We start from the raw sequence: 18599 nt of genomic DNA on the forward strand, positions 1-18599 counted from the left end.
TGGTAGGCGTGGATGAAGTTAGGAGGCTTAAGCCAAGACTTCCTCATGTATGAGGTGAGGAGTTAGAGGAGCTGTAGAAGATGATGGGCCTGAAGGCAAGGACAGGAATGCAATGTCACAGCAAGTAGTAATGATACTGTATAGATGAGCAGAATCGGGTTGGGACTGATGATGCTGGATTATTAAGTAGGGCTAGAATGATCGGTAATGCTTGACTGAAGAGCTGGAACAGTTTGAGACCGATAGTGATGAACTGGAGTTCTGAATCTGTTGGACACAGATGAAGTTGTTTTGAAGTTCTGAATTGGTTTGAGACCAATGACGATGAGTTGAGATCCTGGAGTGGTTTGAGACTGATGATGATGAATTAGATTTCTTAATATGTTTGGTACCGATGATGAAAGTATCAGATGGGATCGATGTTTGGAGAGGACATAAGGAATCGATGATTGGAGATATTGGATAAGACCGATGATTGGAGGTATCAGATGGGACCGATGATTGGAAGTATTGAATGAGACTGATGATTGGAGGTATTGAATGAGAAGGGTGATTGGAGATATTGAATGAGACCAATGATTGGAGGTATCGGATAGGACTGATTATTGGAGGTATTGAATGAGACCGACGATTGAATGCGACCGATGATTGAATGTATTGAATGAGACCGATGATTGGAGTTATTGGATAGGACTGATGATTGGAGGTATCGGCTGGAATGAGTGGAGGCAGTAAAACCAGACTGGAGTGCAAGATGATATTGGAGACTTGTTTACCAGATATAGGAACTTGATATAACGGACTGGGACTGTTCAGACACTGAGTACCTGGGAGCTCAGCACAGAGCTGTAACTTCAGCAAGAAGCGACATTGTACTGGCAATGTGGGCCAGTCAGGAAATGAAATTTATAAGGGTTGATCCCCAGGGATTGGATGCTGCAATCAGCTGGTCTGGAAGCAGGCTCTGAGTAGATAAAGAGCGTCAGGTGACAGAGTCCAATGTGGCTGCACCCATACTTTGGTCTCAGAGCAAATTCTGGCATGCAGCTTGTGTACCATCATGCTGGGGAGACACGCTGTGAGCAAGGAACTGTAGAGAGACATCTTCACAGTGACAGGAGTCACAGGACACTGGACCTCATTCAGAGTTGGTCGTAAGCGGCCGCTCGGTCTTACGCCTAACGATCAAGAATCAGAAAAAAAAAACATTTGCACGGCCGGGCGATTGCAACCAAAGTGACGCCCATACATGAACAAAGCACCTCCTCTAGCTAGCGAGTGATAGCAGTTAGCGATCGAGTCAATCGTTGTCAGTCGCTGTATGTTTATTTTCTTCTGATGGTTGCGGCCGCTTGTGTTGTGTGCAAATTACACCAAAAATTAACAAAAAAACGCATAGCATAAGCCATCCCCCTGAAATTTATTTATTCTTATTATTCGCTAATGCTAACGCAACTGATTCAATTACAAGGCAATTAGCAGTGTTATTAGCAACAACAAACGATTATTAGCAGCTTGCATTGTGTGGCACAAAATAGAAATATCAAACATAACATCAGTCACATTCGATAGTATCGATTGTACTCTGGAGCTTGAGAGAGCACACACCCAACCTCAAGCTGTACGATCAGCCAAGCCTCTAACCTGCTCGCAGAGTGACGTTTTACAACTTCCGGCCTTCTATGTCGGTTGTAGCAGGCAATTTATGTATGCCCCTAAAACGCCCTGAAAACGGTGAGGAACACCTGCATTTTTAGCCCACCACCCCCGTCAACACCCACAAACGGCCTTTCATGTCCATCAACTCTCGGAAGCCACTTCCTGCTCGTAAGCCGTACGATCTACAGCATTTTGGATCGCAAGGTCTCGTACGCACATGCGCACAACTAAACGTACGCATGCGTGGTTCAGAAACATCGGATGCGTACGACCGAGCGGCCGCTTACGACCGACTCTGAATGAGGTCCACTGTGTGCTCAGTGATAGGACAGTATGTGCTCAGTGACAGGACACTGGGTACATGGGGCAGGAGCAGCGCAGGCAAACCTCAGCACAAGTCGGGAGCGATGTGCAGCGTGAGCAGACCTCTGTGCTATCCAGGAGAGATTCACAGAGTGAGCAGACCTCAGTGCTAACCTGGACAGAAACCGGAGAAGGTGGTTTTAAGTGTCCGGAGCGTGACACTTAGATTACATCTACAGAACCTTCCTTAGATCACTTCAACAAAACCTCCCTTAGATCAATACAACAGAAACTTCCTTAGGTCACTACAACAGAAACTTCCTTAGATCACTACAACAGAACCTTCCTTAGATCACTACAACAGAAATTTCCTTAGGTCACATCAACAGAACCTTAAATAACTTAAATGGGGAGGGAACATGTTGCAGAAACAGACTAAAGAGCACCCAATTAACTGCATGATTTGTGAGTAGATGATGTAAATGACATTTGTGGTTATACAACACATGAATATGAAAACACCACTCTAAAAATTACATTGAAATAATGTACAGTACCTTATCACACCCCTCATCTACGGGAATTTGGTCATGAGCAACTGCCAATGGCTTCCTCTTACACATAAAGGGAAATTTCTTCTCACACATCTTATCTGCCCAATGCCCATCCTGTGGTGGGGAGAACATATTATTATAATAGCACAAGGTATAAGCCAGAACCTTTACCCAAAATGTATAAGAGTGCAGCCTATCACTAGGAACTAGTGTCATTACTGAGACATGAATAATGCCAATATGACATGTGAACAAGTGACCCCACTCCTATGACACAAACTGCTGGAAGTAACCTTTAATACATTTATTTGCAATAAATCTGCAAATGGTCAGCACCCATTCTCAGCTAAGTTGCGGCATTTAAATGGTGCTAAATTGGTGTTAATGATGTTTCTCAGTTATTCAAATCCCATCTGGCACCAACAATCGCTCCACGGTGAAAGTCACTTAGAGTAGATCATATTTCTTCACTATTCTGTTATTTGGTCTGAACAACAACTCTCTTGACCATGTATACATGATTTTTTTTATTGGCTAATTTGATATTTGCAATAACAAGCAGGTGTGTAAGTTTTTTACAAATAAAGTGGTTTTACTGTTGTATATTATGTATAAGACTGTGATTGCTTTTTTTATTATTACATCTAAATATTTTTTTATTTTTATGTTTAATTGGGACTGGAAGTTCGCACAGGCATTGAAGACAGGGCCTGATTCAGAGCTGGATGCTCTGACCAGAGCGCTCGCTCTGAATCAGGGCCCTCCTACATGAAAATGGAGCAGCCTCTTGGACGCTCGCATAGCTGTGGGTGACCACCCACAGCTATAGCGAGCGTCCATGATGATGGTCGCGATGGTCAAGACCATCGCGACCATCGGGCTTGCGACGGAGACCCTGCGGTAGGGTCTCGCTGCCGCAAGCCCTGGAGTGATTTTGGCTCTATCAGAGCCAAAATCACTCCCACTGACATCACTACTGATGCCAGTGGGGCCGGCTTCAGACGGTAGGCGTTCCCATGGGAACGCCTCCGTCTGGCAGCAACGCCCCCGGCACACCCACCAAAGGGGGTGTGCTGTCAATCAACATCGACAGCACGCCCCCTTTGGTGCGAGACCCGGAGCGACGGAGAGCCCGTCGCTAGCCGGGTCTCGCGCATGCGCACGACGGAGCTCCCTCCGTCGTGCGCATGCGCAGTAGGGCACCATCGACCCACTTGCGAGCGGCCTGCGCTCGCGAGCGGGTCTGAATCAGGCCCACTGTCTGATAAAGTTGTAAGACTCATATACCTGCCAGCCAGTTGCCCCGACAAACTTTTCTTGATTGGGGTGAAACTAGATTTTCTACCACTCTTTTAAGCAATGATTGAAGAGCTAAGGCCCTCATTCAGACCCACTCACGAGCGGCTGTCCGCTCGCAAGTGGGTCGATGGTCCCCACTGCGCATGCGCACGACGGAGGGAGCTCCGTCGTGCGCATGCGCGAGACGCGACGAGCGAAGGACTTTCCTTCGCTCGAAGTGTCTCATCAAAGGGGGCGTGCTGTCGATGGTGACTGACAGCACGCCCCATCTGGTGGGCGTGCCGGGGGCGTGCCTGCCAGACAGAGGCGTTCCCAAGGGAACGCCTACCGTCTGAAGCCGGCCCCACTGACATCACTAGTGATGTCAGTGGGAGTGATTTTGGCTCTGATAGAGCCAAAATCACTCCTGGCCTTGCGGTTGAAAAACCCAACCGCAGGCTTTTGCTCGCAGTTTCGATGGTCGCGATGGTCAAGACCATCGCGACCATCTTGTTGCACGCTCGTATATGCTGTGGGTGGTGACCCACAGCTATACGAGCGTCCGGGAGGACGCTCCATATTAATGGAGGTGGGCCCTGATTCAGAGCGAGCGCTCTGGTCAGAGCGTCCGGCTCTGAATCAGGGCCTAAGTTTGTACCTGGGCATAGTAAATAGATCCCGGGATTTTGGCCCAAAAACCCCTGGATTTCAATCTTGGAAATCATGCATCAGATTTCAGGATTTTCGGAATTACAGTACACATACGCACATTTGTATTCAGCTGGGTAGCGTTGAGCTCAGTTGCTGCACTGGCCAGGACAGGCTGTGCAGCTGCATGTGACCATCAGAAGTCACACTGCGCAGCCCTACATCAGCCAAGCCCTTCAACAGCTGTGCCTGCCCGCAGAGGTCTCTGTCTCAGTGCCACGGCTGCGTGGTGATAGTGAGTGATACTGTCACTGTGTACACTGTCTGAGCGGCGCCTGTGGCCGGACTCGGAGAGGGAGGGACTGTCAATTCACTGCTCTCAGTTTGGTTTGTGTTTTCTAAATGCTGTTACTGATTGCTATAATAATAATAATAATAATAATAATAATAATAATGTCAAATCTCAGAATTTTGTTACTATCATGGGAACCACAATCACAGGATATAGTAAGCAGAGAGGCTTTGCAACACCCCTCTGAGCTCTGTTTTTACTGTGACATCCTTCCCTTCTTCTCCCCTTTCTTCATCACAAACAGTAACATATTGAAGGTTGTGACCTTGTGGCAGCCATATTTATGGTTGCACTCCAGAATGATTTTGAAAAGGAAATGATGATCTGTAGGAGGATAGCTAATAACAATCAGATACTTAAAAAAAAAGTAATTTCTGATTACTGCTTTAAGTACATTATGTAATGGTTTATAAAGAGCCAGTGCCCCACCTTAGTGGAAAATGCAACACAATCCTCTTGTCTGTTGTCGAGGTGAGATGGTTCTCCTCTCTGCCAGACTGTATATGTTACTGGGGACCCGTCACTCCATTCAAAAAATAGTTGCACCTTCAGGTCATTTAATCCCAACCAAACATACTCTATTTGTTCTAGAAAACAGAATTTAAAAAGTTAAATTATTTTTTGATCTTGATAAACCTAGGCTAAAGTGAAGAGAGTGAAGCTATCTTCATGATACTGGTTAAATTGGTGAGTGCATTTCTTGGACAGAGGGACAGTACAGAGGTGTCTGTTCTTACCTTAGATGGCACTATTGAACTCTGGGCCTGATTCAGAGCCAGACGCTCTGACAGAGCGCTCGCTCTGAATCAGTGCCGGCCTTCTGTTTATTTAGAGCGGCCTCCTGGCCGCTCGCATAGCTGTGGGTGACCACCCACAGCTATAGCGAGCAGCCAGGAAGATGGTCACGATAGTCAAGACCATCGCGACCATCGGGCTTGCGACGAGACCCTTGTGGTAGGGTCTCGTTGCCGCAAGCCCCAGAGTGCTTTTGGCTCAAACAGAGCGGAGAGCACTCCCACTGACATCACTTGTGATGTCAGTCTGGCCGGCCCCAGACGGTAGGCGTTCCCATGGGAACGCCTCCGTCTGGGCAGCCACGCCCCCGGCCCGCCCACCAAAGGGGGCGTGTTGTCACTCAACATCGACAGCACGCCCCTTTTGGTACGAGACCCGGAGCGACGGATTGCCCGTCGCTATCCGGATCTCGCGCATGCGCACTGGGCCACCATCGACCCGTTTACGAGCGCTAAGCGCTCGCGAGAGGGTCTGAATCAGGCCCTCTGTCCTGCTCTGTTCCATATACTGTAGGTTTTATTTTTAAAAGTATAGAGGTAGCACTTCATATAACATCATCCTATACATCTGAGGCTGGGTACACACGTAAAGATTTTCTGTCCAACCATCCAACTAGTTGATTGGTTGGAATGAAAATCTGGTAAGGTATGAAAGCAAATGACAATCAGCAATTTGCTCCCAAATGCCAGAAAATGGACGAAAACTGTTGTTTGAACAAATTGTTTGGATCAAACATTTAACAAACTTGTCTGACCGACCATTATCATCTGTTTTCTGGCATTTAGGAGCAAATTGCTGATCATCAGTTACTCCCATACGTTACCAGATTTTCATTCCAACCAATCAACTAGTTGGATGGTTGGACAAAAAATCTTTAAGTGTGTACCCAGCCTAAGGGATCAAGTATTAGCTCATATTTTGATCAAAACATTTAAGCTTCCAGTCAATGCTACTAGTTCTTAATTCCTGCAAGCAGCGGCGTCGGATCGACTTTATGTTGGGACGGCAACATAAAATCTTTCCGTCTCCCCTGCGCTATAGCCTATTGCTATAAAGCACAGCCCCTGACCGTCCGCGGTTCTCATGCCCATGCCTGCAAGCCATAAACTTATGTGGGCTGCAATTTAATATGTTCTGATCAAAATGTGAACTAATAACTCATACACTTATTTTGATATCTATATACAGATTTGTAATAGTGAGGACAACCGTCTTGTTTTGTATTCATATGAGGCATTTATACTGCCATTTTATTTATGGAATATACCACAAATACAATTTAGCACATTTCTTTTCTTGGTTTCAAAATACTGCCTAGTGCTGTCCTAGCTGCCCTCTATGGTAGGTAAGTATTAGAATGAAGACGTTTTAATGCATTAATGTTAATATCTAGTCACTTGTTTAGTGCTACTTACCAAACTCAAATTCTGAGGTAATAAAACCTGCTTCTTCTATATTGTGCAAACTTACGAGATCCCCTTCTTCCTTCCTGCATGATAACATTGCGTCCTTCCAAATCCTCTCCTCTTTATGCAGAAAATAACAGTGACCAGAATAGGGTATCCAGGAGGGCGGGCAGGAGATGGGATCACTGCTCCCTGTGACAAAATGTAAGAACATGTCTGTGCATTGCATGTAAACTTTACGTCTGTTGGACATACTGTATGCATCCTCTCCTGAGGTTTCCAGTTCAAAGCTGCCACTTACAGTTTGGTATCGCTAAGTCACTTAAAGTATTAGAAAGACTTATGCACCAAGCCCCCCCCCCCCCCCGTATACACATAACTCATAACTATATGGTCCAACTCTGACAGAGGTTCTGAAAAAGTTCAACGTAGGAGCTACTGTATCTAATGGCGGTACTAGTCTGCTGTATACCATTCATAGGGGGAGATTTATCAAAGTTTGGAGAGAGATAAAGTACCAACAAATCAGCTCCAAATTTTAATTGTTCAAACACAGCCTGTAAGATCACAGGAAGCTGATTGATTAGTACTTTCTCACTCTCTGCTTTACTGTATCTCTCTCCAAACTTTGATAAATATCCCCCATAGACCTTACTGCACCCTGCCACTGTGCGATCATAACCCCAAAAGTCAATATTTTTGTGGGATAGACACAGGTTACTGCTGCAATGGGTCATGATCTCCTGATTTGAGGAATTGATTATGAGTGGTTAAAGACAATAAGGTGTAGTCATGATGACATATGTACTGTTGGTTTAGGGCAGGGATGGGGAACCTTTTTTCTACCATTTGAGGGCCATTTGATATAGTTTTATATATATATATATATATATATATACACACTTTATATATACATATATATATATACACACACATTAATAGCGGGACCGGTGCAGGCCACTCCCACTCCATGTGCTGTCACACGGGGCGGGGCCACAATCGCCGGTGATTACAGCAATGCCTGGGGAATCCTGAGGATGCTCGGGGGGAGCTGTAAGGGCAGTGGTGTGACAGTCTGAAGAGTCCTAAGGACGCTCCAGGCGGCACTGCTGCATACATTCTGGCCGCAGGTACCCTGCTAGCCAGGAGAGGCTAGCAGAACAAAGCTCAGAGGGCCTGACCAAATGATTCTGTGGGCCTTATATGGCCCCTGGGCCTGAGGTTCTCCATTACTGGTTTAGGGGCTTGGCCTAAAATGCTAGTAGGAATATTATGTACAAGTAGAAAAATGAAAGCTAAGAGGCACAATACATTTTGAATAACACCTTGAGATACAGAAAGCTGAGTAAACTCTTTTCTATGAATAACTGAAGAGCAAGTATGGCAAAGCTGATTCTGATGCAATGTCCTCTAGGTAACATATAGGATTGCTGTGTGGACCCGACACTGCCTTTGTCTTATGTGAAATTACCTCACATTCTATATGGGGAATTCAATTTTATTACTGCGGCCGCAGCTCCTGTCTACAGTGACGGAAGATATTCAATTGTTTGTGCTTCTGGGCTTGAGTCATACTTGTCTACCTTTGTTGTCTCTTCCGAGGAGAGGCAGGTGGGTTGCGACGGGGGCAGGGCCTGATGGGTTGCGGCATTAAGACCTGCCCCTTCACGGTAAATTACCACGATTGGTGCTAATTTAAATAGGGGGCATGGCTAAATTAAGCAATTCATGGAGAACTGCGGCATAGCCCGGCCCCCTGCACAGAGAATGCAGGAGAAGTGCCTACCCTTCCAGGGGTGGTGGGGGGTTACCCGAAAAACCGGGAGCCTCCCGCGAATTCCGGGAGGATAGGCATGTATGGCTTGAGTGCCTTGGGCACCTATCAGTTATTGCGGATGTCACACCCAAAATGCAAGGTGTTAGCCGCACAGAGCTGCTACTCCCATCTAAAGAGAGCGTTAAGCCACCCAAAAGCTGGGCGTGATGCTGGTTAAGGTGCCCAAAAGCCCTACTTTGGGCAGATTTCTGCTTGCACCCTCCTGAGGTACGTGATGGGTGCACACGGCACTCGCCCCCAGCGGCAGAAACATTGAATATCTCCCGTTACTTTAGATGGGAGCTTCAGCCATGGTGAAACAATTGAATTTTGTGCCTTAGGTGCTAATTAAAAGTCCATTAGCAACTTACAGCCCGTGATACCAGCGGCTACATCTGAATTTTCTAATTATGCACATACGAATTGAAAAGCCATGTAAGGATCTCATCGCTCATAAAGGAGACTTGTTATAAATAGTGTATTATTTTAAGCTAAAACAGGACACCTTTCATTTTACCCATTCCCATGATGCACAGTGTTATCCCCACAGGACAGCAGCCAATCATATGTAAATGGTTAAACAATCTCTGTGACGTTCTGCGCACTATGTTGACGCTATATAATAAAAAGTTAGTAATAATACAACAAGCAATGTTTCTGCATACAGTCATCAGTCATTTCTTTAGTACCTGATGGAGGGATATAAGACGAGGTGCTGTTGCCTTTCTTACAAATGTATCCCAACTTTTGTCCGCACTCCCTGCTTTCCCACTTGGCGTTTTTCCCAGGGTTTAGTACCACACAGTTTTTCCCAGGTTCAGTTGATGGATTGCCTATGGAAAATGACACATTTGCTTTATATAGAAAATAAAGTGAAATTAGATTATTAAACATTGGCCTCTATGACGTGATCCTCATGCCTAAGTGTGTTTTGTTGTTACTGCGCATATTTCCCAATACAACACTGATAAAATTATATAGCACTCTTAAGCTGGGTACACACTATACGACGTAAATAATGATGCGCCTTATTCAGCAGTACACGACTTAGACGCATCTTCGACAAAAAGTGATTCAGAAAAAACGCCTGGCGTTAGTAGAGTCTCACGGCTCCTGGCGTGCCGAGAGAGGCTTTTTAGCACGACTGCAGCAAAGATGTGTAAAGGTGCCCACACATATAGCGACATTTTACACGATTTGGGCGATTTCGACGAATCGTGACGACGAATTGGGTAAAAAAAGTACAAATCGTGAGTTTATACTCATGAGCACGATGCCGATGCGCGTCCCCGCTCGTCGTACATCGCATCTTCTGATCTGCCATGCTGTAGGGCAGATTAGCCAATCTGGGATACAATGCATTGGCTGCAAGATAGATCTTTAGTCAGATTGGACATTATTAACTCCAAATCGTGATCACGACGGCAAGGGAGCTCCCGTGAAAGTTTATGAGGAAATTGGCCATAAAATCGTATCGTGAGCACATCGGTATATGTGTGGGCACCTTTAGATCATATTTGTATCATGTCGGAGGATTGTATCCATTTAATCATTTCTCCTGTACACACCATGCAATCATCTAGTAGACCATGGCAGTTCAGGTGATGTCTGCAGAGATTGGAACAATACAGTATACAGTATATCTTTTGGTTGTGCGATTATGTGTACACACTACACGGTGTGCACCACATTGTACATTGCAAAGTTCAATCTGATGTGCAAAACACAGCAGATGGGACGATGCAATGAATAACGGCAGTGAAGGACGGGTTAGGCACACACCGGGCCTCATGGATCTCAATTCTGAAAATATGCTAATGACTTTCTCGCCGTACAGATCTTAGAGACCACTAAAAGCATCTCACATCCGCGGCTCATGCACATAACCGGAAACATCGATCACAGATCAGGCGGCCATCAGCTTTCTGAATATGTCTAAGCTGTTGCAGACATAGCGGGTCTTCAAACACGCAGAAGACCGCTCTCTTGCTGCGAGCGAGGACGCAGTGGCTAATTTACGGACCCCCAGAAAACAGTCCAACACCTGCGTTTTTTTAAACCACCTCCCCAAATGCTGACTACCTGTCACTCAATCCTGCGCGTGTGCAGTGCGGCTTACACGCAATGACAAATAATGGCTCAATCTGTGAATTTTGAATAACTGGCCAAACCCATAAGTAGAGGCATGTCACCAAAATGGGCATGGTTGGGGGCGTGGCTATGAGCATTTGGCAGGCTCCCCCTATTGGTGCTCCTAGAGTCGACCGATGTACTGATAGAAAGACTAGATAACCGCAATAATAAGTTCTTTTTTACATTGCAAAAATTGTTACAAGAAAAGCAAAAAAAATATTCACCTGGAACCCAATTCAGATATCGAAATGGGCTTCCATTGTCCCATCGCCAGCCTGCATTATAGTCCAGACTATTGAGACCAACCCATAGGGCTGTTGCCAAGTTATTGGTTAATCCTATGGAAGAAAAGCAAAACAAATATGATGGATCATATTCAATGTGAGCCCAGAGAACTTGGCATGTGTTTAATTATACAATCTATTGGGATTTACATGTTTTACACTGTCCCTTCACTACCGAATTCATTTTAATAGGTTAATTTTCCATGTTTTCCGCAAACTCTTCCCATATTGTTGAGTGTAACTGGAAAAGTTCATTACAGCACAATGTTAAATAATGGAAAAATGACAACATACAGGACGTATAGGAGAAGGCACTGCACACGTTTGCTCAGATAAGGACAAGTTGGATATTTTTCCCAAGCTGACAATTTAGATTACTGTGTAGATTTTTTTTTATAGGATTTGAAACAGGGGTTCCCAACCACAGTCCTCAAGGCACACTAAAAGCCCCCATGCATCAGAGATGGATTGCAGCAATCGTGCAATTTGCAATCGATTGTGTAGAAAAATCTTTCCCTTTTACAATTGATTGTGGCAATTCTGCAATCTGCAATCGATTGAAAAAGGGAAAGTTTATACACAATCGATTGCAAATTGCACGATTGCTGCAATCCATCTCTGATGGGGGCCTTAACTGTCCAGGTTTTAGGGATAGGTATACTTGAGCACAGATGACTTAATTAGTACCTCAGTTACTTTGATTTAACCATCTGTGCTCAAGCCTGGATATCACTAAAACCAGAACTGTTGGTGTGCCTTGAGGACCGAGGTTGGGAATCACTGATTTGAAAGCTACCTGCAGGTGCAAACTAATTATGAGAATAATCCAATGTGGTCAATTACAAATTGCCTTGTGTGTTGTTTTTCTATTTCTTATTTTACTTGGTTTGAGGTGTTTTTTTATTTATTTATTTTAACTTTTCCCATATTTGATACTTTCTCAAGTTTTTTTACAAAAAATGTTTCTTGGTTTCTAAAAACTGCAAAATGGAGGTTGATAGTAAGTGTTTATTACAGTATTATGATTTTGTTTTGTTTTTATATCTCGTAACATCTGCTTCTCTGATAACCCCGCACTGTAATATGATGTCTGGTAAAATTAAAAATCAGGAACAGTAAATCAGTGAATAGCATCTGACAAAATAATTTGGGGAATTACATGGGACCCTCCACACTTTTATGCACCAGACTAAGGGCCTGATTCACTACCAATCGCAACTGCGATTCCGCACGCAATCAGCCGATTGTTGTATTCTGCCCATGTGTATGCATTGCAGTGCGCATGCGCGAACCGGCCACTGCGATCACAGTGACTACGCAGACCCATTGCAGAGTGATTGACAGAAAGTGCCATTTGTGGGAGGTGACGGAGGGTGGGGGTGGTTGGTGAAATGCAGGTGTGCCAGTGCGTTTGAACGCCGTTGCATGGGCGTGCATAAATTGTCCACTGCGATGCCCTACACAGCTTGAGTACTCATGGCATGCGATGAAGTTAGCAATTCCTGAGTAAGGTCTGACCGTGTGCAAGTGTACTCGATGTTACTGATGGTTTCGCAGTATTGCTAGACATTACGGATGTGTGTAAGGTAAAGTGGGCGTCCTTGTGTAGTGCTGCAACGGCATAACGATCGCAGTGGATTAGCATACTATCGCAGTTGAACTGCGCGCATAATCGCTATTGCAATTGGAGTTGCGATCTGTAGTGAATCAGGCCTTAGGTCAGCAAACAGGGGGCGCTACACATGTCCTCTTATCACCATGTATATGTACAGTAAGTACATGTTCTAATTAACCACTTGATGTATTATATATATTCTTTGTCATTACAGTGCCTTATAGATTCCTACTGAATTTACCTCTATCATCTGTGTGGCATACTTGTCAACTATCCCTGAATAACAGGGAGACGCTTTGGAATTACAGTGATCTCCCTGGTGAGTCTTTCAAACTCCCTGGCTGGTGCGGCAGGTGTAGTACAGCGATGATCTCATCATTTGCTCAAAGCACAGTCTTTTATCACATCTGCATCCTGAACCCATTATCAAGCTATGATATAACTTAGAAAATAAAGATTTTTGGCCCTGTACGCCACCACAATGGATTTGAAATTAAACAATAGAGATACAATTGAAGTACAGACTCTCAGCTTTAATGCAAGGGTTTGAACAATAATATTGTGTGAAATGTTAGGAATTGAAACCATTTTTATACACAGTCTCCTATTTTCAGGGGCTCATATATAATTGGACAAATTAACATAATCCTAAATAAAATGTTAATTTTTAATACATTGTCGAGAATCCTTCGCCGGTAATGACTGCCTGAAGTCTGGAACCCATGGGTGTCACCAAATGCTAGGTTTCCTCCTTTGCTTAGCACTGCCAGGCCTTTACCGCAGCTGTCTTCAGTTGTTGTTTGTTTGTGGGTCTTTCTACCTTTAGTTTTGTCTTCAGAAAGTGAAATGCATGCTCGATCATATGATTGACTCAGTCATTTCAGAATATTCCACTTCTTTGCCTTAAAAACTCCAGTGGTTGTATCATGTTTAGGGTTTTCAGATTAGGGTCAAAACCCTTGGACTGAGCTGATGAGTCATAGTGGAATTGTGTTGTTGAATCAGGAGTAGAGCCATGTGTAAATGCCTGGTGCCTTCAAGGAGGTTGGTGATACCTGTTAGGCTCTCAGTCTGTCCCTGGAACCAATTCAGTGGAACTCAATCCCTTAACCTGAATACAGGGATAAGGATCCAGAAAACTCAGGGGTCTCTGGAGCCTACAGCCTTGAGAGGACTCTAGATCGATTACCCAGTCCCCAGTAACCAGAGTCAATGGTGAAGCAAAAACTTAGCACAAAATCTAACACTCCAAGAAGCAACAACCACCATAGATAGAGGTACCAATGGTATGGTGAGTAGAAAGTCCCAAAACTAGGTCAGGAGCTATGATGCTGAGTATAGGCAATACAATTGAAGAGCAGCAAAGTAATCTGTAGTGCAATTTGAACCTGCAATAAGCAGGAGAGTTGTACTTAGAGGATTTTTTTGAAGTCAGGATCACTGTAGGCTGAAGACTTGGCACTTGAAGTGCTAGGATAGGAGACTTCAGACTATGCAGGCTGGGACCAAAATGTAACACAAAGGCTTAGGAAGCAGAGATAACAGTAGTAGAATGGGAATGGAACCGGAGGCTTGAACTGGACTGGGACTAGAGGTACAGTAACAGCAAGGGAACTGGAGTGGACACAGAGACTTAAACCAGACTGGGACCAGGGGTAACAGCATCAGAACTGGAGACTTGAACTGGACTGGGACCAGATGAGAGCAGCAGCTTGAACACAGGCTGGTAAAGGTGCAGACTGGAGTCTAGTCACAGTGCAGGACTGCAGAGTAGATGAAGCAGCAGCGGCTTGCAGAAACCTAGCAGATAGCAGCACAGGTGCAGGCAGCCGATCAGAAGTAGCACATACACCCTGGTGAGTAAGCACACAGAAAGGTATAACGTGCTAGTGGCAGGTGCAGCAAGGGATAGGAGGAGGCAGTCATGTGAACACAGCAGAAAGGTAGAGACTGAATACAAGTGCTCACCTGATCAGAATCAACATGGGTGCGCCCTTGACCTTCAGGAGTACAATGATATTGCTCTGGGACAGCACGGCCCACCTTAATAAAGCTCCGCTGGACAAGATGTATGACTAAGTTCAGGTTTTGGGGAAGTTTGCTTTTCGCAGCATGTTTTGGGTCATTGTCCATCTTTACTGTGTAGCACTGTCCAATCAACTTTGCGGAATGTGGCTGAATCTGAGCAGACAGTATATCCCTATACACTTCAGAATGCATGCAGCTGCTTCTGTCACATCATCAATAAACGCTAGTGACCCAATGTTTTGGCAAAATCTAAGCTGGTCTTTCTGTTCTTGAGGCTTATGAATGCTTTGCACCTCTTTATGATAGACATAATGATATGCCTACCTCCTGGAAAGTGTTCTCCATTTGGATGGATGATGTGAAGGGTTTTTTTTTTACCATGGAAAAGATCCTGTGATCATTCACCACTGTTTTCATCTGTGGATGTCCAGGCCTTTTTGCGTTGCCGAGTTCACCAGTGCGTTCTTTGTTATCAGAATGTGCCAAACTGTTGATTTGGTGGCAACTGTTAAGGTTCCTGCTATTTCTCGGATTTATTTTTGTTTTTGTTTTTACAGCTTAAGAATGGCCTGCTTCATTTGCATTGAGAGCTCCTTTGACCGCATGTTCAAAGAAGCAGCTTCCAAATACAAATGCCACATTTGGGGGTAAATTTACTAAAGTGAGAGTTTTTATAAGTGGAGATGTTGTCCATAGCAACCAATCAGATTCTAGATATTATCTTCTTGTAGATGCTAGTTAAATGTTAAGTAGAATCTGATTGGTTGCTATGGGCAACATCTCACTTCTAAAAACTCTCACTTTAGTAAATGTACTCTTTGAAATCAATTCCAGAACTTTTGCCTGCTTATTGATAAAGAAATAATTAAGGGATAACCTACACCTCAAAGAAAGCAGAGCTGGCAACAGAAACTTACAATATATGCTACACTGTGCCCCCAATTCACAACATATGCCACACTGCGAAAATTAGCATTATTTGCCGCACTGTACCCCCAATTTACAATATATGCCACACTGTACCCCATTTCAAAATACAGTATATGCCACAATGTGCCCCAAAACACATTATATGCCACACTGTGCCCCCAATTCACAATATATGCCACACTGTACACCCAATTCACAATATATGCCACACTGTGCCCCCAATCAGGGCTAGTTTTACAGATATGATGGGTACGCGGCCGAGTAGGGCGTCACATAGAGGAGGGCACCCAGACCTGTCACTGTGACATAAGCTGCCTGCACCTCTCAGCTCCATTGGTTTGCAATGGGCCGGGCAAGTCGGGCGATGTGACATCATGACGTCACATCGCACTCGCAGTGTGAATACAAGGGTGGGGCTGGCCATTGGCTGGGTCCTGCGGTGAGCATTGGGAGCTTTACACGAGGGGTGCGGTCGTGTATGCCACTGAGCACATACTCTCACAACAGTCATGCATAGTTGTGCTCTGCTGTGCTGTGAGGTTGTCTAGTTTACCTATAAACTGGTGGTGGATTGTGTGGGTCCGGTAAATTTGCGGTGTGTGTGTCCACTCTGCAGGCACACACCTGGGTGGAAGGGTGGTCATTCTGAAATAAAAATATTTTAGGAAGATGGAGAAAGCAGCACCTATGCACCCATGCGTGCGGAGAGGGTGTGTATAGCTGCATTTGAGAGGCATGCAATGAAATTAACTTATGTACAATGTTACATGAGCCCCAGCTATATAGTACAGCCAGGGATGGTTTTACAGATATGCTGGAGGAGGAGTGATGTCAGTAGTTTAGCTTCCTGCTCTATTAAAGCAGGAAGCTCACTGGGGCTTGCAGGAATGAGACCCTACTGCAAGGCTATCATCACAAGCCCGATAGTCGCGATGGTTGCGACCATCGCGACCATCACCTGGCCGCTCGCAAAAGCTGTGGGTGGTCACCCACAGTTTAGCGAGCAGCCAGGAGGCCGGAAAAAAAAAAACGCCCTGATTCAGAGCGAGCACTCTTAAAGTGTCCGAATCAGGCCCTTAATCCACATTAAATCCCTGTTACAACATTTCCACTGCTACAAATTCTACAAACATCTCATTATATATACTGTATATAATATATATATATATATATATATATATACATACATGTAACACAGTCTGCCGGCTCCGGTGCTCCCAATAGAGAAAATGCAATCCAATGAAAGAAAGGGCACTCAGAGACGGCAAAAGGTACAAATGTATGTGTATGTTCCTGATGACGGGGCTGTGTCCCTGAAAACGTTTGAACGTTTATACACGGATTTTTGTCGTCTCTGAGTGCCCTTTCTTTCATTGGATATATATATATATATATATATATATATATATAATTTCTGAATTTCTGCCACTCAAACTTCAAAAAGCAATGGAATTAGGTTCATTATGGCTGACGCCTTAATGGGCATGTTCCTTGCATAATACAGATATGGTATGCCATGATACCATGTGGTTAACTGCAGATTCAACACTCTCACAGAGTGAGATTGCTGTCACTCACAAAATGGTGGAGTTGCTAATTCACAGAATTGTGTCCTCATTGGAATACACACATACACAAGGAACACGTCAGCCTTAATGCTTTTTGATGTTTGAGTGGCAGAAATTCAATAGGTTTTGTGAAATTTCAGATCATGTCAGCACTGGGCTCTGATCTGGTTCTGGAAATACAGAAGTAAAAATGAGTAGGGTTCCCCCGTATTATCCAGTACCATCACTGGACTTTTTCTAGCAGGGGCTAATGCCACTCCCAGCCAAAGCATTAACCCAGACCGCTAGTCAGCCCAGGCCGGGGTTCACTGGGGAACTGGGGACCCCCCAGGGCATACCAGGCTGATAGCCCAGGGCTATCTCCAGCACCTCTGAGCGGTGGGTGCCAGGTTGATTGTGTAGTGTGGTTCATATGAAAATATAAATATTGTCTTTTGCAGTAGTACTACAGGTCCCAGCCGGCATCCCAGCATACTGGTACTTGGAGAACCACAAGTACCAGCAGGCGGGGCATTAAGGGCCTGCTGGTACCTATAGTACCCTTGCAAAAGAAATATTAAAATAAAACAAACACACATTTTTTTTTAAATATTTTATTTATCTGCATCTTCACCTGGAGGGCGGCAACCTTTAAGCTCTTATTCATGGCTGCCGCTTCCCCAAGGACTTCCGCTGTGTTTTCACCTGGAGGGCGGCAGCATTTAAGCTCTTTTTCACTGCTGCTGCTCATCCAGGACTTCCCGGCGTCTTCTTTCTTCAGCTACCTGGCCGATGGACTGGCTGGACGGTGCCTGTAGCTGGCTTTATATAAGCCAGCTGAGGGGGCGGGGAGATGACGTCGCGAGCCGTGATTGGCTCGTGGCAGCCATCTTTAAATTTAAAAAAAGGTACTGATGCGCCATTTTTCAAATGGGAGCTCTCGGTTCTCACCAATGAAGTCAATGGTGAGAACCGCTCACTAGCTGAGAGGCGGAAGGCTTGCCTCTCTCAGCCAATGAGCGCTCTGCACCAGGATCTCTGTACTGAAATCCCACGGCGGACACTACCAATATACGAGGGTCCACGTATTAGCGTTTTTTTTTTTTGCCAAGACCCTGGATTGCATAATTTGGAACATAGAGGACAGATCCACGCATAGGAGGAGGTGAGTATGGATTTTTTATTACAGGTACTCCATTGGATAATCTACTAGAGAAGAGGACATATTGGCTACAGGGATACATAGGTGAC

General features: G+C 44.8%; 1 protein-coding gene across 1 annotated transcript in view; it reads right to left on the minus strand.

Moving 5' to 3' along the window:
- The window catches only part of LOC148517457 (macrophage mannose receptor 1-like), a 273872-nt gene that overhangs the window by 195398 nt on the left and 59875 nt on the right, over positions 1-18599 (minus strand). The window contains exons 5-9 of the mRNA XM_088478603.1: positions 11169-11282; positions 9501-9644; positions 7005-7187; positions 5224-5381; positions 2520-2630 (exon numbers count right to left, since the gene is read on the minus strand). Of these exons, the coding sequence (XP_088334729.1) occupies positions 2520-2630; positions 5224-5381; positions 7005-7187; positions 9501-9644; positions 11169-11282 (710 nt within the window). The remainder of the gene's footprint in view (positions 1-2519; positions 2631-5223; positions 5382-7004; positions 7188-9500; positions 9645-11168; positions 11283-18599) is intronic.

This window comes from Taudactylus pleione, unplaced genomic scaffold (genome assembly GCF_031769625.1).
Source record: "Taudactylus pleione unplaced genomic scaffold, aTauple2 ptg000216l, whole genome shotgun sequence".
Classification (NCBI taxonomy): Eukaryota; Metazoa; Chordata; class Amphibia; order Anura; family Myobatrachidae; genus Taudactylus; species Taudactylus pleione.